General features: G+C 48.6%; 1 protein-coding gene and 1 pseudogene across 1 annotated transcript; both read right to left on the reverse strand.

Annotated features, from left to right (window-relative positions):
• Positions 1-2,179: 2,179 nt before the first annotated feature.
• LOC145337077 (uncharacterized) lies at positions 2,180-12,998 on the reverse strand (the record flags this gene model as incomplete). The annotated part of the gene is made up of 4 exons (XM_080181825.1): positions 12,967-12,998; positions 3,650-4,289; positions 3,506-3,559; positions 2,180-2,233 (listed from the first exon to the last, which is right to left on the reverse strand). Coding segments are annotated over exons 1-4 (780 nt in total), but the record flags the coding sequence as incomplete, so codon positions are not given.
• Positions 12,999-17,684: 4,686 nt separating this feature from the next.
• The window catches only part of LOC145337078 (small ribosomal subunit protein eS25-like), a 29,018-nt pseudogene continuing 20,862 nt past the window's right edge, over positions 17,685-25,840 (reverse strand).

Consider the following 25,840-nt stretch of genomic DNA (forward strand, 5'->3'; position numbering starts at 1 on the left):
TAGTGGTTGTCTTGATCGGTTTGGTGGTCGGTTTGGTGGTGGTGGGCGTGGTGGTGGTCGGTTTGGTGGTGGTCGGCGTGGTGGTGGTCGGTTTGGTGGTGGTCGGCGTGGTGGTGGTCGGCGTGGTGCTGGTTGGCGTGGCGGTGGTCGGTTTGGTGGTGGTCGGCGTGGTGCTGGTCGGCGTGGTGGTGGTCGGTTTGGTGGTGGTCGGTTTGGTGGTGGTCAGCGTGGTGGTGGTTGGTGTGGTGGTGGAAGAGGATGGGGGATTGGTGGTGGAAGAGGAGGAGGTGGTGGTGGAAGAGGAAGAGGTGGTGGAGGATGTGGCTATGGTGGTGGAAGAGGACGGGTTGGTGGTGGAGGGTGGTGGGTTGGTGGTGGAAGAGGACGTGGAGGTTGTGGAGGATGGGGTGTTGGTGGTGGAAGAGGAGGTGGAGGTTGTGGAGGATGGGGGGTTGGTGGTGGAAGAGGAGGTGGTAGTGGTGGAGGATGGGGTGTTGGTGGTGGAAGAGGAGGAGGAGGTGGAGGGTGGTGGGTTGGTGGTGGAAGAGGAGGTGGAGGTTGTGGAGGATGGGGTGTTGGTGGTGGAAGAGGAGGTGGAGGTTGTGGAGGATGGGGGGTTGGTGGTGGAAGAGGAGCTGGTAGTGGTGGAGGATGGGGTGTTGGTGGTGGAAGAGGAGGAGGAGGTGGAGGGTGGTGGGTTGGTGGTGGAAGAGGAGGTGGAGGTTGTGGAGGATGGGGTGTTGGTGGTGGAAGAGGAGGTGGAGGTTGTGGAGGATGGGGGGTTGGTGGTGGAAGAGGAGGTGGAGGTTGTGGAGGATGGGGTGTTGGTGGTGGAAGAGGAGGTGGAGGTTGTGGAGGATAGGGTGTTGGTGGTGGAAGAGGAGGTAGAGGTTGTGGAGGATGGGGTGTTGGTGGTGGAAGAGGAGGTGGAGGTTGTGGAGGATGGGGTGTTGGTGGTGGAAGAGGAGGAGGAGGTGGTGGAGGATGGGGGGTTGGTGGTGGAAGAGGAGGTGGAGGTTGTGGAGGATGGGGTGTTGGTGGTGGAAGAGGAGGAGGAGGTGGTGGAGGATGGGGAGTTGGTGGTGGAAGAGGAGGTGGTGGTTGTGGAGGATGGGGGGTTGATAGTGGAAGAGGAGGAGGAGGTGGTGGAGGATGGGGGGTTGGTGGTGGAAGAGGAGGTGGAGGTTGTGGAGGATGGGGGGTTGGTGGTGGAAGAGGAGGTGGTGGTGGTGGATGATGTGGGGTTGGTGGTGGAAGAGGAGGAGGAGGTGGAGGGTGGTGGGTTGGTGGTGGAAGAGGAGGTGGAGGTTGTGGAGGATGGGGTGTTGGTGGTGGAAGAGGAGGTAGAGGTTGTGGAGGATGGGGTGTTGGTGGTGGAAGAGGAGGTGGAGGTTGTGGAGGATGGGGTGTTGGTGGTGGAAGAGGAGGTGGAGGTTGTGGAGGATGGGGTGTTGGTGGTGGAAGAGGAGGTGGAGGTTGTGGAGGATGGGGTGTTGGTGGTGGAAGAGGAGGTGGAGGTTGTGGAGGATGGGGTGTTGGTGGTGGAAGAGGAGGAGGAGGTGGTGGAGGATGGGGGGTTGGTGGTGGAAGAGGAGGTGGAGGTTGTGGAGGATGGGGGGTTGGTGGTGGAAGAGGAGGTGGAGGTTGTGGATGATGTGGGGTTGGTGGTGGAAGAGGAGGAGGAGGTGGAGGGTGGTGGGTTGGTGGTGGAAGAGGAGGTGGAGGTTGTGGAGGATGGGGTGTTGGTGGTGGAAGAGGAGGTGGAGGTTGTGGAGGATGGGGTGTTGGTGGTGGAAGAGGAGGTAGAGGTTGTGGAGGATGGGGTGTTGGTGGTGGAAGAGGAGGTGGAGGTTGTGGAGGATGGGGTGTTGGTGGTGGAAGAGGAGGTGGAGGTTGTGGAGGATGGGATGTTGGTGGTGGACGAGGAAGTGGAGGTTGTGGAGGATGGAGGGTTGGTGGTGGAAGAGGAGGTGGAGGTTGTGGAGGATGGGGGGCTGGTGGTGGAGGATGGGGGGTTGGTGGTGGAAGAGGAGGAGGAGGTGGTGGAGGAGGGGAGGTTGGTGGTGGAAGAAGAAGAGGAGGGGGAGGTGGAGGAGGATGGAGTGTTGGTGTTGGAAGAGGAGGGGGTGGTGGAGGATGGGGGGTTGGTGGTGGAAGAGGAGGAGGAGGTGGAGGATGGGGTGTTGGTGGTGGAAGAGGAGGAGGAGATGGTGGAGGATGGGGGGTTGGTGGTGGGAGAGGAGGATGAGGTGGTGGAGGATGGAGGGTTTCTGGTGGAAGAGGAGGTTGTGGAGGATGGGGGGTTGGTGGTGGGAGAGGAGGATGAGGTGGTGGAGGATGGGGGGTTGGTGGTGGAAGAGGAGGTGGAGGTTGTGGAGGATGGGGTGTTGGTAGTGGAAGAGGAGGTGGAGGTTGTGCAGGGTGGTGGGTTGGTGGTGGAAGAGGAGGTGGAGGTTGTGGAGGATGGGGTGTTGGTGGTGGAAGAGGAGGTGGAGGTTGTGGAGGGTGGTGGGTTGGTGGTGGAAGAGGAGGTGGAGGTTGTGGAGGGTGGGGTGTTGGTGGTGGAAGAGGAGATGGAGGTTGTGGAGGATGGGATGTTGGTGGTGGACGAGGAAGTGGAGGTTGTGGAGGATGGAGGGTTGGTGGTGGAAGAGGAGGTGGAGGTTGTGGAGGATGGGGGGCTGGTGGTGGAGGATGGGGGGTTGGTGGTGGAAGAGGAGGAGGAGGTGGTGGAGGAGGGGAGGTTGGTGGTGGAAGAAGAAGAGGAGGGGGAGGTGGAGGAGGATGGAGTGTTGGTGTTGGAAGAGGAGGGGGTGGTGGAGGATGGGGGGTTGGTGGTGGAAGAGGAGGAGGAGGTGGAGGATGGGGTGTTGGTGGTGGAAGAGGAGGAGGAGATGGTGGAGGATGGGGGGTTGGTGGTGGGAGAGGAGGATGAGGTGGTGGAGGATGGAGGGTTTCTGGTGGAAGAGGAGGTGGAGGTTGTGGAGGATGGGGTGTTGGTAGTGGAAGAGGAGGTGGAGGTTGTGGAGGATGGGGTGTTGGTGGTGGAAGAGGAGGTGGAGGTTGTGGAGGATGGGGTGTTGGTGGTGGAAGAGGAAGTGGAGGTTGTGGAGGATGGGGTGTTGGTGGTGGAAGAGGAAGTGGAGGTTGTGGAGGATGGGGGGTTGGTGGTGGAAGAGGAGGTGGAGGTTGTGGAGGATGGGGTGTTGGTGGTGGAAGAGGAGGCGGAGGTTGTGGAGGATGGTGGGTTGGTGGTGGAAGAGGAGGTGGTGGTGGTGGATGATGTGGGGTTGGTGGTGGAAGAGGAGGAGGAGGTGGAGGGTGGTGGGTTGGTGGTGGAAGAGGAGGAGGAGGTGGTGGAGGATGGGGGGTTGGTGGTGGAAGAGGAGGAGGAGGTGGTGGAGGATGTGGTGTTGGTGGTGGAAGAGGAGGAGGAGGGGGAGGTGGAGGAGGATGGAGTGTTGGTGTTGGAAGAGGAGGAGGAGGTGGAGGATGGGGGGTTGGTGGTGGAAGAGGAGGAGGAGATGGTGGAGGATGGGGGGTTGGTGGTGGGAGAGGAGGATGAGGTGGTGGAGGATGGAGGGTTTCTGGTGGAAGAGGAGGTGGAGGTTGTGGAGGATGGGGTGTTGGTGGTGGAAGAGGAGGTGGCGGTTGTGGATGATGGTGGGTTGGTGGTGGAAGAGGAGGTGGAGGTTGTGGAGGATGGGGTGTTGGTGGTGGAAGAGGAGGTGGAGGTTGTGGAGGATGGCGGGTTGGTGGTGGAAGAGGAGGTGGTGGTGGTGGATGATGTGGGGTTGGTGGTGGAAGAGGAGGAGGAGGTGGAGGGTGGTGGGTTGGTGGTGGAAGAGGAGGTCGAGGTTGTGGAGGATGGGGTGTTGGTGGTGGAAGAGGAGGTGGAGGTTGTGGAGGATGGGATGTTGGTGGTGGAAGAGGAGGTGGAGGTTGTGGAGGATGGGAGGTTGGTGGTGGAAGAGGAGGTGGAGGTTGTGGAGGATGGGATGTTGGTGGTGGAAGAGGAGGTGGAGGTTGTGGAGGATGGGGTGTTGGTGGTGGAAGTGGAGGAGGAGGTGGAGGGTGGTGGGTTGGTGGTGGAAGAGGAGGAGGAGGTGGTGGAGGATGGGGGGTTGGTGGTGGAAGAGGAGGAGGAGGTGGTGGAGGATGGCGGGTTGGTGGTGGAAGAGGAGGTGGAGGTTGTGGAGGATGGGGGGTTGGTGGTGGAAGAGGAGGTGGAGGTGGAGGGTGGTGGGTTGGTGGTGGAAGAGGAGGAGGAGGTTGTGGAGGATGGGGGGCTGGTGGTGGAGGATGGGGGGTTGGTGGTGGAAGAGGAGGAGGAGGTGGTGGAGGAGGGGAGGTTGGTGGTGGAAGAGGAGGAGGTGGTGGAGGATGTGGGGTTGGTGGTGGAAGAAGAAGAGGAGGGGGAGGTGGAGGAGGATGGAGTGTTGGTGTTGGAAGAGGAGGGGGTGGTGGAGGATGGGGGGTTGGTGGTGGAAGAGGAGGAGGAGTCATTGGGGGATGGGGTGTTGGTGGAAGAGGAGGAGGAGTCGTTGGGGGATGGGGTGTTGGTGGAAGAGGAGGAGGATTCGTTGGGGGATGGGGTGTTGGTGGAAGAGGAGGAGGAGTCGTTGGGGGATGGGGTGTTGGTGGAAGAGGAGGAGGATTCATTGGGGGATGGGGTGTTGGTGGAAGAGGAGGAGGATTCGTTGGGGGATGGGGTGTTGGTGGAAGAGGAGGAGGAGTCGTTGGAGGATGGGGTGTTGGTGGTGGAAGAGGAGGAGGAGTTGTTGGGGGATGGGGTGTTGGTGGAAGAGGAGGAGGAGTCGTTGGGGGATGGGGTGTTGGTGGAAGGGGAGGAGGAGTCGTTGGGGGATGGGGTGTTGGTGGAAGAGGAGGAGGAGTCGTTGGGGGATGGGGTGTTGGTGGAAGAGGAGGAGGATTCGTTGGGGGATGGGGTGTTGGTGGAAGAGGAGGAGGAGTCGTTGGGGGATGGGGTGTTGGTGGAAGAAGAGGAGGATTCGTTGGGGGATGGGGTGTTGGTGGAAGAGAAGGAGGACTTGTTGGGGGATGGGGTGTTGGTGGAAGAGGAGGAGGAGTCGTTGGGGGATGGGGTGTTGGTGGAAGAGGAGGAGGATTCGTTGGGGGATGGGGTGTTGGTGGAAGGGGAGGAGGAGTCGTTGGGTGATGGGGTGTTGGTGGAAGAGGAGGAGGAGTCGTTGGGGGATGGGGTGTTGGTGGAAGAGGAGGAGGAGTCGTTGGGGGATGGGGTGTTGGTGGAAGGGGAGGAGGAGTCGTTGGGGGATGGGGTGTTGGTGTTGGAAGAGGAGGAGGAGTCGTTGGGGGATGGGGTGTTGGTGGAAGAGGAGGAGGAGTCATTGGGGGATGGGGTGTTGGTGGAAGAGGTTGAGGAGTCGTTGGGGGATGGGGTGTGGGAGGAAGAGGAGGAGGAGTCGTTGGGGGATGGGGTGTTGGTGGAAGAGGAGGAGGAGTCGTTGGGGGATGGGGTGTTGGTGGAAGGGGAGGAGGAGTCGTTGGGGGATGGGGTGTTGGTGGAAGAGGAGGAGGATTCGTTGGGGGATGGGGTGTTGGTGGAAGAGGAGGAGGAGTCGTTGGGGGATGGGGTGTTGGTGGTGGAAGAGGAGGAGGAGTTGTTGGGGGATGGGGTGTTGGTGGAAGAGGAGGAGTCGTCGTTGGGGGATGGGGTGTTGGTGGAAGGGGAGGAGGAGTCATTGGGGGATGGGGTGTTGGTGGAAGAGGAGGAGGAGTCGTTGGGGGATGGGGTGTTGGTGGAAGAGGAGGAGGAGTCGTTGGGGGATGGGGTGTTGGTGGAAGAGGAGGAGGAGTCGTTGGGGGATGGGGTGTTGGTGGAAGAGGAGGAGGAGTCGTTGGGGGATGGGGTGTTGGTGTTGGAAGAGGAGGAGGAGTCGTTGGGGGATGGGGTGTTGGTGGAAGAGGAGGAGGAGTCGTTGGGGGATGGGGTGTTGGTGGAAGAGGAGGAGGATTCGTTGGGGGATGGGGTGTTGGTGGAAGAGGAGGAGGAGTCGTTGGGGGATGGGGTGTTGGTGGAAGAGGAGGAGGAGTCGTTGGGGGATGGGGTGTTGGTGGAAGAGGAGGAGGATTCGTTGGGGGATGGGGTGTTGGTGGAAGAGGAGGAGGAGTTGTTGGGGGATGGGGTGTTGGTGGAAGAGGAGGAGGAGTCGTTGGGGGATGGGGTGTTGGTGGAAGAGGAGGAGGATTCGTTGGGGGATGGGGTGTTGGTGGAAGGGGAGGAGGAGTCGTTGGGGGATGGGGTGTTGGTGGAAGGGGAGGAGGAGTCGTTGGGGGATGGGGTGTTGGTGTTGGAAGAGGAGGAGGAGTCGTTGGGGGATGGGGTGTTGGTGGAAGAGGAGGAGGAGTCATTGGGGGATGGGGTGTTGGTGGAAGAGGTTGAGGAGTCGTTGGGGGATGGGGTGTTGGTGGAAGAGGAGGAGGAGTCGTTGGGGGATGGGGTGTTGGTGTTGGAAGAGAAGGGGGAGTCGTTGGGGGATGGGGTGTTGGTGGAAGGGGAGGAGGAGTTGTTGGGGGATGGGGTGTTGGTGTTGGAAGAGGAGGAGGAGTCGTTGGGGGATGGGGTGTTGGTGGAAGAGGAGGAGGAGTTGTTGGGGGATGGGGTGTTGGTGGAAGAGGAGGAGGAGTCGTTGGGGGATGCGGTGTTGGTGGAAGAGGAGGAGGAGTCGTTGGGGGATGGGGTGTTGGTGGAAGAGGAGGAGGATTCATTGGGGGATGGGGTGTTGGTGGAAGAGGAGGAGGAGTCGTTGGGGGATGGGGTGTTGGTGGAAGGGGAGGAGGAGTTGTTGGGGGATGGGGTGTTGGTGGAAGAGGAGGAGGAGTCGTTGGGGGATGGGGTGTTGGTGGAAGAGGAGGAGGAGTCGTTGGGGGATGGGGTGTTGGTGGAAGAGGAGGAGGAGTCGTTGGGGGATGGGTTGTTGGTGTTGGAAGAGGAGGAGGAGTCGTTGGGGGATGGGGTGTTGGTGGAAGAGGAGGAGGAGTCGTTGGGGGATGGGGTGTTGGAAGAGGAGGAGGAGTCATTGGGGGATGGGGTGTTGGTGGAAGAGGAGGAGGAGTCATTGGGGGATGGGGTGTTGGTGGAAGAGGAGGAGGAGTCGTTGGGGGATGGGGTGTTGGAAGAGGAGGAGGAGTCGTTGGGGGATGGGGTGTTGGTGGAAGAGGAGGAGGAGTCATTGGGGGATGGGGTGTTGGTGGAAGAGGAGGAGGAGTCGTTGGGGGATGGGGTGTTGGTGTTGGAAGAGGAGGAGGAGTCATTGGGGGATGGGGTGTTGGTGTTGGAAGAGGAGGAGGAGTCGTTGGGGGATGGGGTGTTGGTGGAAGAGGAGGAGGAGTTGTTGGGGGATGGGGTGTTGGTGGAAGAGGAGGAGTCGTCGTTGGGGGATGGGGTGTTGGTGGAAGAGAAGGAGGAGTCATTGGGGGATGGGGTGTTGGTGGACGAGGAGGAGGAGTCGTTGGGGGATGGGTTGTTGGTGGAAGAGGAGGAGGAGTCGTTGGGGGATGGGGTGTTGGTGGAAGAGGAGGAGGAGTCGTTGGGGGATGGGTTGTTGGTGGAAGAGGAGGAGGAGTCATTGGGGGATGGGGTGTTGGTGGAAGAGGAGGAGGAGTCGTTGGGGGATGGGGTGTTGTTGGAAGAGGAGGAGGATTCGTTGGGGGATGGGGTGTTGGTGGAAGAGGAGGAGGAGTCGTTGGGGGATGGGTTGTTCGTGGAAGAGGAGGAGGAGTCGTTGGGGGATGGGGTGTTGGTGGAAGAGGAGGAGGAGTCGTTGGGGGATGGGGTGTTGTTGGAAGAGGAGGAGGATTCGTTGGGGGATGGGGTGTTGGTGGAAGAGGAGGAGGAGTTGTTGGGGGATGGGGTGTTGGTGTTGGAAGAGGAGGAGGATTCGTTGGGGGATGGGGTGTTGGTGGAAGAGGAGGAGGAGTCGTTGGGGGATGGGGTGTTGGTGGAAGAGGAGGAGGAGTCGTTGGGGGATGGGGTGTTGGTGTTGGAAGAGGAGGAGGATTCATTGGGGGATGGGGTGTTGGTGGAAGAGGAGGAGGATTCGTTGGGGGATGGGGTGTTGGTGGAAGAGGAGGAGGATTCGTTGGGGGATGGGGTGTTGGTGGAAGAGGAGGAGGAGTCGTTGGGGGATGGGGTGTTGGTGGAAGAGGAGGAGGAGTCATTGGGGGATGGGGTGTTGGTGGAAGAGGAGGAGGAGTCGTTGGGGGATGGGGTGTTGGTGGAAGAGGAGGAGGAGTCATTGGGGGATGGGGTGTTGGTGGAAGAGGAGGAGGAGTCGTTGGGGGATGGGGTGTTGGTGGAAGAGGAGGAGGAGTCGTTGGGGGATGGGGTGTTGGTGGAAGAGGAGGAGGAGTCATTGGGGGATGGGGTGTTGGTGGAAGAGGAGGAGGAGTCGTTGGGGGATAGGGTGTTGGTGGAAGAGGAGGAGGAGTCATTGGGGGATGGGGTGTTGGTGGAAGAGGAGGAGGAGTCGTTGGGGGATGGGGTGTTGGTGGAAGAGAAGGAGGAGTCATTGGGGGATGGGGTGTTGGTGGAAGAGAAGGAGGAGTCGTTGGGGGATGGGGTGTTGGTGGAAGAGGAGGAGGAGTCATTGGGGGATGGGGTGTTGGTGGAAGAGGAGGAGGAGTCGTTGGGGGATAGGGTGTTGGTGGAAGAGGAGGAGGAGTCGTTGGGGGATGGGGTGCTCATGTTGGAAGAGGAGGAAGAGTCGTTGGGGGATGGGGTGTTGGTGGAAGAGGAGGAGGAGTCGTTGGGGGATGGGGTGTTGGTGGAAGAGGAGGAGGATTCGTTGGGTGATGGGGTGTTGGTGGAAGAGGAGGAGGAGTCGTTGGGGGATGGGGTGTTGTTGGAATGGGAGGAGGAGTCGTTGGGGGATGGGGTATTGGTGGAAGAGGGGGAGGATTTGTTGGGGGATGGGGTGTTGGTGGAAGAGGAGGAGGATTCGTTGGGTGATGGGGTGTTGGTGGAAGAGGAGGAGGAGTCGTTGGGGGATGGGGTGTTGTTGGAATGGGAGGAGGAGTCATTGGGGGATGGGGTGTTGTTGGAATAGGAGGAGGAGTCGTTGGGGGATGGGGTGTTGATGTTGGAAGAGGAGGAGGAGTCGTTGGGGGATGGGGTGTTGTTGGAATAGGAGGAGGAGTCGTTGGGGGATGGGGTGTTGATGTTGGAAGAGGAGGAGGAGTCGTTGGGGGATGGGGTGTTGTTGGAATAGGATGAGAAGGTGGTGCTCGAGAGGGAGGTGGGGGAGATGTCGCTGGTGGATGTTTTAATTGCTGTGGACGTAAAAAGAGATGACATAAATAATCTGTATTTATCGAACAGAATGCAGAGTTTTAACAATAGTAAGCTCATTCACATTGCTGTTCAAAGGACTTGCGCCAGAATTGATCACTTCAAGATTTGAGCTACAGAATCTTGGTCAGTGACTTAACAACACTTGTTGATCACAATGCAGGCATTACATCAAATATAATGCTTAATGACTGCTGATTACTGTGATTTATTCATGTCAACAGTGCTTTCAGAGCAATGGGAGGTCTTGATACACAATGAACTCAATTCTTGTTAATGCAGCAGCAGATCTTATGATGGAATATTTCTGTTATTAGTATAAAAAGGAAATGGACAGAGAGTGGGTGAGCTGATGAAGGAATCCTGCTAAAAGCATTGATGAATCCTCAGCGATATTGATGCAATATTGAAAACTTTTGACAAATATTTTAAATTTCTGGTTTGCTGAGAATGCAAACATCAAGAAAAGGTATAGAACACCCTGATAAAACAGCAGAAGGACACAGAGAGCCCATTGTGAGGGAGACGATACCCAAGCAAAACACAAGTCAGTCTCAGACCATTTCAGCACAATGAAGAGCATAAGCCAGAGTTTAGTGCTGAGGGAGGAGGAAACTGAGAAGCAGCTGGAAGGTTTAAAAATATAACTTTCTGAAAATACTGACCCATTTCTACTTGTTTGGTAAATTGCAGATGGCAGGTGAACAAAAGTGTTTTAGTCAGCACCTTCCTATTTGCATATATATATTGATATCTTTAGTGGGTATGAGCATATATGAATGATGTGATTGGTAGGGCAGACTTTCATGAGTTTAGTGTTACCAAGAGGGACCTATGTAATAGCTACCTCCAGTTCTGAGTCCATGCTGTACTATATTTCAATATTTTTAGAAGTAAAGAAGATTGAATACCACAATGCATTTGACTACCTTTTTGTGGCCAAGTTATCACAAACAAAATGGAGGAGCAGCAGAACCAAATTGACAATTACAAGAAAACTCAAGTTTCACTAAGTAAAGGGAAACCTGTTGATTGAGCTTCATATGCTCCAAGAGTCATCAGATTGTTATCTGGAAAATTATGAAGAGAAACATGATTAATTTGATAGCAGTCTGAGAAGACTCAGCAATTTTCTATATTCTAGGAAGAAGTCAAGAGGTACAAGAAAGAGACTGAACCAGCTGAATGAAAAAGAGGAAGGATTGAAAGGAAAATCTCTAGAGCTTTCCAAGCTGTGAGCGGATAATGAAGCCACAAAGAGCTTGATTACCTTACTAGTAGAAGTAAGGAAACCTGGATGACTTGGGATATAGAGGCTCTGGTCAAGAAGAAGGAGGCGCGTGACATACAAAGGCAGCTGGGATCAAGTGGATCTGTTGAAGAGTATAGAGGGTGCAGGACAGGAATGAAGAGAGAAATCAGGAGGGCAAAAAAACGGACATGAGATTGTTTTGGCAGATAAGGCAAAGGAGAATCCAAAGAGCTTCTACAAATGCACAAAGGGCAAAGGAGTAATTAGGAAGAGGGTCGGACCGCTTAAGGATCCACAAGGTCATCTATGTGCAGATCCACAAGAGATGGGTGAGATCCTAAATGAATATTTCTCATCAGTATTCGCTGTTGAGAACAGTATGGATGTTAGGGAACTCGGGGAAATAAATAGTGATGTCTTGAGGAGTGTACATATTACAGAGAAGGAGGGGCTGGAAGTCTTAAAGCACATCAACGTAGGTAAGTCCTTGGGACCTGCTGAAGTGTATCCCAGGACACTATGCGAGGCTAGGGATGAAATTGTAGGTCCCCTAGCAAAGATATTGAATCATCGATAGTCACAGGTGAGGTGCCTGAAGTTTGGAGGGTGGCAAATGTTGGGCCTTTGTTTAAAAAGGGCTGCAGGGAAAAGTCTGGGAACTACAGGCCAGTGAGCCTCACATCTGTAGTGGGTAAGTCATTGGAAGGTATTTTGAGAGACAGGATCTACAGGCATTTAGAGATGCAAGGACTGATTAGGGACAGTCAGCATGGCTTTGCAAGTGGAAAATAAGAAATAGGAGCAGGAGTAGGCCATCTAGCCATTCGAGCCTGCCCCGCCATTCAATAAGATTATGGCTGATCTGAAGTGGCTCAGTTCCACTTTCATGTCATGTCTCACAAATGTAACTGAGTTTTTTGAAGGGGTAACCAAGAAGATAGATGAGAGCAGTGCAGTTGATGTTGTCAACATGGACTTTAGTGAGGCCTTTGACAAGGTATCACATAGAAGGATGTTGCATAAGGTTAAATCTCACAGGATCCAGGGTAAGGTAACCAAATGGATAAAAAATTGGCTTGATGACAGAAGACAGAGGGTGGTTGTAGAGGGTTGTTTTTCAAACTGGAAGCCTGTGATCAGCGGTGTGCCTCAGGGATCAGTGCTGGGCCCACTGTTATTTGTCATTTATATTAATGATTTGGATGAGAATTTACTCGGCATAGTTAGCAGATGACACCAAGATTGGTAGCATAGTGGACAGTGAAGAAGGTTACCTAGGATTGCAATGGGATCTTGATCAATTGGGCCAGTGGGCTGACGAATGGCAGATGGAGTTTAATTTAGATAAATGTGAGGTGACGCATTTTGGTAGATTGAACAACGGCAGGACTTACTCAGTTAATGGTAGGGTGTTGGGGAGAGTTACAGAACCAAGAGATCTCAGGATACATGTTCATAGCCCCTTGAAAGTGGAGTCTCAGGTGGACAGAGTGGTCAAGAAGGCATTTGGCATGCTTGGTTTCATTGGTCAGAACATTGAATACAGGAGTTGGGACGTCTTGTTGAAGTTGTACAAGACATTGATAAGGCCACACTTGGAATACTGTGCGCAATTCTGGTCACCCTATTTTAGAAAGGATATTATTAAACTAGAAAGGATGCAGAAAAGATTTACTAGGGTGCTACCGGGTCTTGATGGTTTGAGTTATAAGGAGAGGCTGGATAGACTGGGACTTTTTTCTCTGGAGCGTAGGACGCTGAGGGGTGAACTTATAGAGGTCGATAAAATAATGAGGGGCATCGATCAGTTAGACAGTCAATATCTTTTCCCAAATGTAGGGGAATCTAAAACTAGAGGGCATAGATTTAAGGTGAGAGGGGAGAGATACAAAAGGGTCCAGAGGGGCAATTCTTTCACACAGGGTGGTGAGTGTCTGGAACGAGCTGCCAGAGATAGTAGTAGAAGCGGGTACAATTCTGTCTTTTTAAAAGCATTTAGACAGTTACATGGGTACGATGGGTATAGAGGGATACGGGTCAAACTCGGGCAGTTGGCACTAGCTTCGGGGTTAAAAAAACAGGGCATGGACAAGTTGGGCCTAAGGGCTGTTTCCGTGCTGTAAACCTCTATAACTCTATAACTAAAACAGGTTCATACCTCACTGGACTCAGACCTGGCTTACAGTGAAACCCAAATGATGTGCAGAGACAAAGCTCTGCTGCATACAGAAAAAGAAACGCATAAGTAAGATCAGAAAATGTAAATGTGAAGCTGAAGATCAAGGGACTAGAAGGAAAAGTACTGGATGCCTCAAAGTTGCTGTGAGTCATTGAATTGTTGAAAAATTAAATGGATGAATGAAAATAATAAAACTTAGAGTACCAGACCAAGTAGAAATCCTCATAAAAGACCATGAAGAGTCTGAGAAACAACTACCAGGAGTATAATTACAGAAAGTGAGCTTGAGGAATTGCACAGAGAAATTAGGCTCTGCTAAGGGAACATATGAATCATATTTACAGACAAAAGATGAGTTTGCTAATGAAAAATGAGGAACGAACACTGGAGTGTCACTCAAAAGAAGTAGAAGGCTTGAAGCAAGACTTGAAACACCTAAATGATAAATTTATAGAAGCAATTTCAACAAAAGAGATTTTCAATTGGAATTTGATCTTCCTAAAGCCTCTATTTAGTTTCATGAAGAATGCTTGGAACAGGAGGTGGAATTGTTAATGCATCAGGACAGCTTGTTGAATACAGAGATAACAATCAAAACTGATGAAATTCTTGAATTTAGGTCCAATCCAAAGAACGTGAAGGATGAGATGTGCAGTATGGAAGAGGACATCCAGACTTTGAAAGCAAATAGGGAAAATTCTAAGAAACAGATTGATGATCTAATGAGTGAATTGAAAGAGGCTAAGGAGCAGTTAGTGACCATGGAAGAAATGTTACAAAAGGAACTAAATGCCCAGGAGAAGTTGTTAAGCTTGTATAAAAGTGCCACAGTTAACTCTATAACAAAGGCAACTGAAACAGCAGTGTAGTTACTGTGGGGAAGAAAAACATTAATAAGCTTCATAAGGAATCACATGATAATAAACTGTGTGTAAAGAAAGTTTGATAGAAGTCAGCAAGAATATAGCACCTAGTTATCCATACTTTAAAGCTATGTATATTTTGTGTAATAAACACTTAGGGCAGGATTTTCCTGCTGTGCTCGCCCCGAAACCAGAAACTCCCATTCAAGATCAATGGACCTTTGTGTGGTCTGTCTCCCTGCCCATGGGAATTCCCGTGGCAGGTGGAACAGGAAAGTTCCATCCTTAATTTTCAATCATACAAGTCTCTGAATGCCTTGCAAGATCTACTAACAACTCTTACAACAAGCCATGTAGAATACCCATCGTGTAACATGTGGAAAGTCATGGATGCTTCCTGATGACCACGTGTACGAAGTGCTGCCAGCTGCAGAAATTTGAGTTCTGATTTCAGATTTGATAAATGGCTGGATTCACTGTGTGGTGGTGCATTTGTGAGGATGGGGAGAATGCAGTTAACACATTTTATAGAGGTTAACCAAGAGCAGGCAGATGGGAAATGGATGGCTGGCAGACAGTCTAGGAATATCAGATAGGAAGTGCAGGAGCTCCTGGAGTCAATTTCTCTCATTAACTGGTTTTCTATTTGGATACTGGTGGGGGATTGGTTCTTCAGAGGAGTGTAGCAAGAGCAAAGCCTGTGGATTGGCTGCACAGATGGGTGAGGAAGAAGAGTGGGAGGACAATAGTGGCAGGACATTTGATAGTTAGGGGAACAGATAGGTGTTCAACTTGCATGTGGTGGTGTTCCCAGTTATCTGCTGCTCTGGCCCTTCTTGATGGTAGAGGTGATGAGTTTGAAAGGTATTGCCTCAGGAATCTTGGTGAGTTGCAGCAGTGCATCTTGTAGATGGTACACGTGGTAAACACTGTGTCGGTGGTAGAGAGAGTGAATGTTCGGGGTTGGGATGCCAATCAGGTGGGGCTGCTTTGTCCAGGATGGTGTTGAGCTTCTGGAATGTTGTTGAAGCCACACTCGTCTAAGCAAGTGGAGAGTATTCCATCATACTCCTGAGTTGTGCCTTGTAGGTGGTGGACAGGCTTTGGAGAGTTAGGAGGTGATTTATTTGCTGCAAGATTCCCAGCCTTTGACCTGCTCTTGTAGCCACAGTATTTATATGGCTGAGTCCAGTTTAGTTTTTGGTCAATAGTAACCACCAGGATATTGACAGTGGGGGAGTCAGTGATGGAACTGCTATTGAACATTGAACAGAGATGGTTAGACCACAAGACCAAAAGACATTAGAGCAGAATTAGGCCATTCAGCCCCTCGAGTCTGCTTTGCCATTCAATCTTGGCTGATATGTTTCTCAACCCCATTATCCTGCCTTTTCCCATAACATTTGATCCCCTTACCGTTCAAGAAGCTATCTATCTTAAATACACTCAATGACCTGGCCTCCACAGTCTTCTGTGGCAATGAATTCCATAGATTCACCACCCTCTGGCTGCAGAAATTCCTCCTCATCTCGGTTCTAAAAGTTTGTCTGTTTACTCAGATCTGTGCCCTTGGATTCTGGTCTCTCCTACTAATGGAAACATCCACTCTATCCAGGCCTTTCAATATTCTTTAAGTTTCAATGAGATCCCCTCCTTCATCCTTCTAAACTCCATCGAGTACAGACCCAGAGTCTGTGAACCACTTCTGGACCCTCTCCAAGGCCAGCCTGTTGTTCCTTAGATATGGGGCCCAAAATTGCTCATAATTCTCCAAATGTGATCTGACCAGAGCCTTATAAAGCCTCAGCAGTACATCCCTGCTTTTGTATTCTAATCCTCTCTCGTTGGAGATGGTCATTGCTTAGCACTTCTTACTTGCCATTTGTCAGCCCAGACCCAGATACTGTCCAGGTCTTGCTGCATTTAGACTGCTTCAGTATCTGAGGAGTCGCGAATGGTGCTGAACATTGTGCAGTCATCAGCGAACATCCTCGTTTCTGACTGTATGATGTTAGGAAGGTCATTGATTAAGCAACTAAAGATGGTTGGGCCTAGGACACTACCCTGAGGAACTCTTGTTATGATGCCCTGGAGCTGAAATGGTTGATCTCCAACCAGCACAACCTTTGTGCCAGATATGACTCTAACCAGCAGAAGGTTTGCCCCCTGGTTCCCATTGACTTCAGTTTTGCCAGGGCTCCTTGATGCCACACTCTGTCAAATGATACCTTGATGTCAAGGGCAGTCACTCTCACCTCACTCTGAGTTCAGCTGCTTTGTCCATGTTTGAACCAAGGCCCTAATGAGGTCAGGAGCCGAGTGACCCAACAGAACCTAAACTGAGTGTCATGAGCACTATATGGCTGAGTAAGTGCTGCTTGATAGCACTGTTGGTGACCTTTGCATCACTTTATTGATGATCGAGAGTTGACTGATGGGCCAGTAATTGGCTGGGTTGTGTTTCCCCTGTTTCTTCTGTACAGGACATTCCTGAGTAATTTTCCACATTGCCGGGTAGATACCAGGGTTGTAGCTGTACTGGAACATCTTAGCTAGTGGGCGACAAGTGCTGGAGCGCAAGTCTTCAGTACAATTGCTGGAATATTGACAGGGCCCAGAACTTTTGCAGTATCCAGTGCCTTCGGACAATTCTTAATATCAGGTGAAGTAAATTCAGTTGGTTGGAGCCTGGCATCTGTGATGCTGTGGACATCTTGAGGATGCCAGGATGGATCATCCACTCAGTACTTCTGGCTGAAGATTGCTGCGAATGCTTCAGCCTTATCTTTTGTATTGATGCGCTGGGCTCCTCCATCATTGAGGACGGGGATATTTGTGGAGCCTCCTTCTCCAGTGAGTTGTTTAGTTGTCCACCACCATTCCTGGCTCGATGTGGTAGGACTGCAGAGCTTGGGTCTGATCTGTTGGTTGGGGATCACTTAGCTCTGTTGATTACTTGCTGCTTATGCTGTTTGTCACCCAAGTCATTCTGGTCACTTCACCAGGTTAATATCTCATTTTTAAGTATGCTTGGTGTTGCTCCTGGCATGCCGTCCTACTCTCTTCATTCAACCAGGGTTAATTCCCTGGCTTGGTGATAATGGTAGTGTGGGATATATGCCGGGCCATGAGGTTACAGATTATGTTTGAGTGCAATTCTGCTGCTACTGATGGCCCACAGCACCTCATAGATTCCCAGAGCCAGTAGGTCCAATCAAAAGTCTGATGGCAGCAGGGAAGAAGCTGTTCTTGAGTCGGTCGGTACGTGACCTCAGATGTTTGTATCTTTTTCCCGATGGAAGAAGGTGGAAGAGAGAATGTCCAGGGTGTGTGGGGTCCTTGATTATGCTGGCTGCTTTTCTGAGACAGCGAGAAGTGTAGACAGTCAATGGATAGGAGGCTGGTCTGCATGGTGGTCTGGGCTATGTTTACAACCCTTTGCTGTTTTTTGTGGCCTTGTTCGGAGCAGGAGCCATACCAAGAAAGAATGCTTTCCGTGGTGCTAAAAATGGTAAACTCGGGTCCACAGAGCATTTCCCTGGGTCTCTAGATTATCAGTAAAGTAGCAATAAATTCAGTGACAAAGGACAATGCTCTGGGGACCCAGGTTCAAATTCCATCACAGCAGATGATAACATTTGAACCCAATAAAAAACTGGAATTAAAAGTCTATAAGAATCCATCTGGTTCACTAATGGCCGATAGGCAAGGAGATCTGCTGTCCTTACCCACTGGCTACAGATCCATAGCAACGTATTTGACCCTCGACAATGGTTCCCACACCCCATGTTAAAAAACACTGACGCAATGCATGGGATAGTCATTGTGAAGGATATTCTAAATCCCTAGGTGAAGGTCACAGCTTCTAGTAACTAAATTCTGTGCAGGAAAAAGGTCAATGACGTGGTAAGAGTTATAAAGTATATGACAGTTTGTCAATGGTATCAAAGTAACAACTTCATTACTCATAACCTCATCAACTCTTTTTTTTATAGTGCAACAGTTTTATTTTACACTTGTATCTAAATGTCTTCAGTTGGAATCCATTGTAGAATCTGTTTAAGCATCATCTGTAGCGGCAGATGCATTTCTTCCCTTGGTGTTTCACGTGTAGATAATCTGTGCTCTGTGTTTGCACACCAGCTTGTTCATACCTTTTGCAAGCAGCTCCTGCAGGGCAGCCCTAGCCAGAGAACCTCTGACCTTTAGTCTTTCAGAGATGACTGCAGGCGCGATGAGTTTGTAATCTGAGACCTCTTTCAACAGTTTATCATACATGGCTTTGTCAAACAGAATCAAGTTGTTCAGCTTGTCTCTCACTTTTCCTTTTGACCGCTTCTTCTCCTTGGCCTTGCCTCCAGTTTTGTTCACTGGATCTTTATCCTTTTTGCCTCCTTTAGCCCCATCTTTCTTCTTCTTGTCATCTTTAGGAGATATGTTGTCCCTTCAAGATGTCGTCGGCATCGAAAAGCATCAACTTTTAAATTCCCAGAATTCTCATGGCCCATTGACCTACAATCTGCAACATTGTTAAATTCATCTAGTTTTTTCATTTGAACACTTCCAAATGGATTTTTACTCTTGGGTCAGGAGTGTGTTTGGTATATCTCCTGGTTGCACAAACATGACATGGAAAAAAATGGCTGATTTTCATTCCAGATGTGGGGGAGGGCAGGTTCGCTGGGATAAAAGCCAGGTGATCCCAGAATAAGTGCAGAGGATTCTGGGAAGTGAAATGGTCTTTGAACCTAAGATCGCTGGCATTTCTTTCTCACTTCTTTCCTGGACCTCTTCCCACAGTCGGGCACTCTTGAAGAATTACATCCCTTCAAACAGGAAATTCCTCTAAGCAGGTTTCTTCTGAGCAAAGTTCTCCCAGGCATTGACATCTATGTTGCATTTCTTGAAGTGAGCCTTCAGGGTGTCTTTAAAGTGCTTCCTTTGTCCTCTTCTCGTTTGGGAGCCTTCCTTGAGCTGGGCAAAGAAGATTTGCTTTGGCAGTGGGGACTCTGGATTCCTAAGTGCATGACATTGGGTTTGGATGACCATGGCCTCAATGCTGGTACTCTTGGCTCTTCCAAGTATGCTGATGTTGGTATGCTTGTCCTCCCAGCTGAAGTGTAGAATGCATCTCAGACAGTGTTGATGGTACCTTTCCAGGGCCTTGAGGTGGTATCCGTATGTAGTCCAAGTTTCTGAGCCATAAAGAAGAGTTGAGAGAATGAATGCATTGCACACAAAGATCTTAATTTCAGCACCAGATGGGAGTTGGCTCCACAGGTTAGGGAAATATTTGAAATTTGGGAGAGTTTCTCCATTGATTTTGATGGGGGGAGAGACTGATCTTGCCCTGGGACAGGTTGGTAAATGATTTAAGTGTAATTGGGATTGAGGCTGAGATCAATTCTTCGGTATGCTTCTGTGAAGGTATCAAGTAAGGCTAGAAGATTCTCTTCTACACATTAAAGTTCCACAAGCAATGTCAGTGTAGTTTTCTTGTTGGATTTCAACCAGTTGAGGTTGAAAAGTTTCCATCCATCCTGTAGACAATGTCCACTCCACTGGGAAGCTTGTTCTTGACAAGGTGAGGATAGTACTGATGAAGATATAGAAATGGGTGAGGGTGATGACATCTCCTTGCTTGACTCCAGTGTCTGTCATATTTCCATCAGTGAGGACTGTCACTGACATTTTGTTGTAGAGGAGTCAGATGATGTTGATTAATTTCTCTGGGCAACATGCCTTTGACAGGGTCTTCCATGGCATTTAACAATACAGAGTCATAAGCCTTTGTTAAATCAATGAAGGCCACGTGGAGTGGTTGATGTTGCTCGGCATTTCTCTTGAAGTTGTCAAGCAGTGAAAATCATGTCCACTGTTCCACAGTTTTGTCGGAAACTACAATGACTTTTTTGGAAGGATTTCTTCAGAGACTGGGCGGAGGTGAGGATTCGGGCAAGGATTGTCTTGGTGATGGAGAGGAGGGAGATTCCTTGGTAGTTCCTACAGTCTCTCTGTCTCCTTTCTTGGAGATGGTGTCGATAGTGGCACTCCTGAGGTCAGCAGAGATGTCTTCTCTGTCTCAGATTTTCAGGAACAGCTGATGGAGATGGCAGCTGATCATTTCTCCTCCAAGTTTGAAAACCTCTGCTGGAATCCCATCCATTCCATCTTCATGTGTTTATGGCAGCTTTGACTTCCACTTGGTGGGCGTCCAAAGGTCATCTTTGATGGGTAGTTGGAATATTCTTCGAACACTTTTTCTATGATTCTATCATGGTTTAGGAGTTCTTTGAAGTGTTTCCTCCATTGAAGGCCATTGTTTTTTCTGTATCTCAAAAGGGTTCTGTCCTTACTCCATATAGTTTGAGGCCTAGAGTGTTTCCTTGGCAGCACTAAAGAAGCCCTGGATGTCGTTATTGTCGGTGAGGAGATGCAGCTCCTTAGCTTTCTTAGTGCACCATTGGTTCTTGATTTCCCTAGTTCTGATTTGTACATCACTTTTGCAGTTTGAGTTCTCCTTTTGCACTGGTGGTGATGTTATTTTACCAGGCACTGAGAGCTTCTTCCTTCTTGTTGATGAGGTCTTCAATGATGTGATCATCCTTGTTGCACTAGTTATCATTTTGACAATCAGGGCATCTTTTTGGTCTCAGGATCAGATGATGACAGAATCAATCATGTGCCAGTGCTCTGATTGTGGATGCCTCCAGGAAGTCTTGAACTTGTCTTTTCGGTGGAGCATCCTGTTGTGATGACAAGTTGGTGTTTCGTACATTTGGTGAGCAGGAGAACCTCATTGGATTTGCAATTCCTGACCACTTTCTTTCCAATAGTTTCTTATGAAGGGGGCTAATGGTTATACTAATAATCATACTTACTGAAAGGTTTAAAAAACCTTCAGAATTTATACAAACAACTAACTGAGTGCAAACACACAAGGACACAAAATGCAGGCAGTATAATTGCAGGTGATAAGTATCAGAGATTGTAAAATCAATGTGGGATTGTTCTACTATCTACCCTGACAGCTAAATCATCTAGAGAGAACTTAGGGAGGCAACACTTGAAAATTAATTAAACACCTATGGCATTGAACAGGGAGGGTGATTGATGTCCACAAGTCAGACGCAAGTTGTTGTGTTATGAACAAATTGTAGTCCCTAATAAATGAGACTAGATAGCATGTAAGACCCACTGATTGGATATTATAATAAAGTAAACATATGATTGGTTTGTTGTACTTGTACCCTATCCATAGAAAAAAACTTAATCGATTGTTGTGAGTGGATATAGATAACCTCTGAACAAATTAAAATTTTGGATTGGTATATGTTAATCAAACCTGAAGGTATATTTGTCTGTGAGATGCTGAACTCAGAATTCTCTGCTGCACCACCAGAACCCTTGTTATAGCTCGTAAAAATATAGGTTGATTTTAAAACTCCAAAATTCTTCATCTGGTCACTTAATGGGGACAAAGTCTGAAAGTACTTGGATAGCTAATTTTGTTCTGCCACCAATTTGGGAAGGAGGATAGGATTTGTTCAGGCTGCCTCAGGAGACAGGAATACAGACAAAGAATAAGTGTTGCCTTAAAATCAGGCATTGTAAATTGGTTTAAATAGGACAACAGAAAAAGGTTGTTGTATGAAAGAATGTAGGATCATGTTTCTAATTTTAATCAACGGTTTTTGAGCTTGTAATGCTCTGTTACTTTAAGAGGCTATAGCTGTGAGAGAATGATAAGATTCTTGCACAAGGATGCTCAGGTCCTTCTGCACAGCAAAATGCCATAATTTTTCACCATTTAAATAATAGTCCATTTTGCTGTTATTCCTACCAACATGGATGACCTCACATTTAGCAACATTGTACTGTATTGGCCAGACCCTCGCCCACTCCCTTAAACTATCTATATCCCTTTGCAGACTTTCAGCGTCCTCTGCAAACTTTGCTCTTCCACCCATCTTAGTGTCATCTGCAAATTTTGACTCACTACACTTGTCCCCAACTCCAAATCATCTATGTAAATCGTAAACAATTGCGGTCTCAACATTGATCCCTGAGGCACTCCACTAGTCACTGGTCGCCAATCAGAAAAACACTCATTTACTTACACTCTTTGCTTTCTGTTAGTTAACCAATTTTCATCCATGCTAATACATTAACCGTAACACTGTGCACCTTCATCTTATGTAGCATTTTTTGGTGCAGCACCTTGTCAAATGCCTTCTGGAAATCCAGATACACCATATCCACAGGTTCCCCATTGTCAACTGTACATGTAATGTTCTCAAAGAATTCCACCAAATTAATCAAACATGACCTGCCCTTCATGAACCCATGCTACGACTTACCAATGGGCTTAATTTATAGGCAGTTGTCTCGCTATTTCTTCCTTGATGATAGATTCAAGCATTTTCCCTACTACAGAAGTTAACCGGCCAATAGTTACCTGCCTTTTGTCTACCTCCTTTTTTAATTAGTGCTGAATCATTTGCTGTTTTCCAATCTGCAGGAACCACCCCAGTATTTAGGTAAATTACCACGAGTGCATTTGCTATTTCTCCCGCCATCTCTTTTAGTACCCTGGGATGCATTCCATCAGGACCAGGAGACTTGTCTACCTTTAGCCTCATTAACTTCCCAACACTACCTCTTTCGTGATAATAATAGTTTCTAAGTTCCTACCTGCCATTGTCTTCCTGTCATCAATTTTTGGCATGTTATTTGTATCTTCCAGTATGAAGACCGACACAAAATACCTGTTCAATGCCTCAGCCATTTTCTTATTTCCAGTTATTACATCCCCTTCTCGGCCTCTAAAAGACCAACGTTTACTTTCGCCACTCTTTTTCGTTTTATATATTTGGAGAAATTTTTGCTATTTGCTTTTATATTCTGAGCTAGTTTACTCTCATAATCCATCTTGCATTTCTTTATAGCTTTATTCATGGCCTTCTGCTGACCTTTAAAGATTTCCCAATCCTCTAGGTCCCCACTAATCTTTGCCATTTTGTACGCATTTTCTTTCAATTTGATGCCTTCCTTTGTTCCCTTAGATATCTCTTCATCTACAGTCCTTCCTTATCACTGGTATATATTTTTGCTGAGCACTGTAAAAGATCACTTTGAAAGTTCTCCACTGTTCCTCAATTGTCTCACCATAAAGTTTTTGCTCCCAGTCTACCTTAGCCAACTCCTCCCTTTGTAGTCACCTTTGTTTAAACACAAGGCACTGGTATTGGATTTTGCCGTCTCATGCTCCATCTGTGTTTTAAATTTAACCAAACTATGATCACTTCTTCCAAGAGGATCCTTAACTGCAAGATCATTAATCATTTCCGTCTCATTACACAGGACCAGATCTAGGAAAGCTTGCTCCCTTGTCAGTTCCATTATATACCGTTCAAGGAAGCTATCGCGGATACATTCTGTGAACAACTCCTCAAGGCTGCTTTGACCGACCTAGTTTGACCAATTGATATGTAGATTAAAATCCCCTGTGATACTTGCTGTACCACTAATGGTACAGCAGAGGAAGCTGGAATCTAAAAAAAATGTGGATTTTATTGTGGCACTGATCATCCCACTCCAGGGCTAGAGAAGAGAAAGAAAGTGATCAAGAATAATAATGAGCCAATGGGGAGGGGCCTACAATCGGTTTGAATGGTGGAGGGGGTGGAGGATAAGGGGGTAGGTCATGTTGCAGACTGGGGCAATATCTGTGGAGGCTAGAGAGAGGCATTATCCAGCCCAGGATCGATGTAGCAGGGAAGCCGCATTCCATCTTTTTCTTTCTGCGCATGCGCAGTTGAAGGCATAGATCGGAGCTGCAAGATTTCAGGCGTGTTAAGCCCCACCCATAGGCTTGAGCAGCGCAATTCGGAATTGCTGATATTTCTTCAGGCAAAGTGGGTATGGGGACACCTGAGAATGGCTGTAAAAGTCAGATCTGAAACACTCCCAGTTTCAAGTCCAACCAGCACTTAGAATCAAAATGGTAAAATAGTACACAACATTTTGGATTTAAATGACCCTTTTACAGTACTAAATTCCATGCTGTTTCAAAGTCTTTTTCACCTCATCAGATTTGAATGTTGAAACTTTGTGACACTTCTATTTTAGGATTTAACAGCACAGATATCCTTTGTGCACAAATTGTCCCAAAACTTCTGATTGCAATATTCAACTTTGTAACAGTCGTTTTTGATGCTGTGGGGGAAATTTGCCTCAAATGTGTTTTGCATGCTGAAACCTAAAGAGAAAATGCTGGAAAATCTCAGCAGTCTGGCAGCATCTGTAAGGAGAGAAAAGAGCTGATGTTTCGAGTCCAGACGGCCTTTGTCAAAGCTGGATTTGCATGCTGCCTGTATTAGAAGCATTGAGCATAAGTTAATCACACATCATAATTGCTGATGCTCTTTTTTTGGAGTGAGCATGGAGGTGAATAATAGAATCATTAAGATTCTTTTAACTTGCTGATAAGGTAAAACTGATTATGATGCTGCGTGAGCCTAATATTTTCCAGTGTGAAATCACGAACCAGTTTGATGAATCTACTTTGTCTTGTTTATTTTATCAGTAGCTGGAAGAGCCTGAGGCTCGGTCATCAGGTTGAGAGGAACCTTCTGTCATTCTCGCTGCAAGCATTTCCAGGGCAATCCTGGTACCAGACACATTTTGAGGTATCTGCCCAATGAGAGGAGATTTGACACAATCCAAAGCTGTCCCTGTGTCCAGGAACTTAGTGTGTCCCAGGCACAATGAAGACAAAAATTTATAGCAGGTTTAAGGGAAATAGCAACTCAAATTTTTCAAATGTATTACTGAGGAATATATTACATTGCAACTCACCTGGAGCTGTAGTGAAGAGCAGGTAGCATAAATATATAATAGTCCTCATTTTGTACATCATACATTTCCTTTCCAAAACTGGACTTGGAAGAGGCAAAAAAAATGAGTTAAAATAGTTGCAGTTGGAAAGTCAGCTGTTTTTCACAGGTATCTTCAGGAAAAGTTAAACACCACTCAAAAGGCTGACTCGTCATCCACTGCAGTACAGTCGAACAAATGTTAGAGGAAGTTAAACTGAACAGTGATAATACCTTCCAACATTGACCTTTGAAACTCCAGATAAATAAATTATCAGAACGAGCCCATATAGTCACGGAGATTTCGGTGTCCAATAAACACAGTGGAAATTTCTGCTTTTTTGGAGCAGACTCTAGTTCCTTCAGTGCTGTTCAGTGTGTTAAGGAAGGAGTTAGACTGAGAATGGCTTTCAATGCACATTGTCTTTCTAACAATATCTCAAATCTTTGAGTGTTTCAATGTTAACTTATGATCAGTGTTTATCTAACTCTGTTATATAATACGTTCCAACTCCTTCCACTCTCACACAGGAATACCTAGTACTTTACATTCACAAACCACTTGGTTACATTCAAAGGATAATTGTAGGAATTTGCCCTTGACCAAAGCTTGAGTTTCGACCATCTGAAACATAATGAGGAGTTTCAGTTCCAAATGGATGGACCCAAATTCCTAATACATGGACCCAGCAGTCAAATTCTGCCCCTAATGTTGCCCCAGATAAAGTTCCAATCCAAAATTGGTAGTCCCCAGGCCTGTGAACTGGAACTCAGTGGGTTCAAGCTCCAGCCAGGGATTTAGGGCACCATATTGTCTGGCAGTCATACTGAAATACTGATAACAATCAGGCTGCTTGATTTCAAACTCATCCACCAGCTTAAACATCTATTTCTACTGCCACCAGCACAATGTGGTTGCAGTGCATACTATCTGAAGGATGGACTCCTAGCTTACCAAGGCTTCATTGGCAGCAGTTCCCAATCCTGTGAGCTGCACAACCTAAAAGGAGAAGGACGGTGGAAATTCCATAATCTCCAAGACAAACACCATCCTGACTTGGATACAGTTTACTATTCCATCATTCCGGGTGGCATCAAGACCTGAGCACCTGGAAAAACTCTAAACGCTTCAAGAAGAAGGGAGACCACCACCTCTGAAAGGTAAGTAAGGATGGTCAATAAATAATGGCTTTTCCAACATCAGAAGAAAGAATAGCAAAGATTTGCAAATGGATATTCCAGTAGGAAAGACGGATGCAATGGTGTTTCCACGGTTTCATGAGCTGAATAGGTACAGTGATTGTGCTGCATTTTTGGACACCCCAGGTCATGTTACAC

This window comes from Carcharhinus amblyrhynchos, unplaced genomic scaffold (genome assembly GCF_965287045.1).
Source record: "Carcharhinus amblyrhynchos unplaced genomic scaffold, sCarAmb.v2.hapA scaffold_43, whole genome shotgun sequence".
NCBI classification, from domain to species: domain Eukaryota; kingdom Metazoa; phylum Chordata; class Chondrichthyes; order Carcharhiniformes; family Carcharhinidae; genus Carcharhinus; species Carcharhinus amblyrhynchos.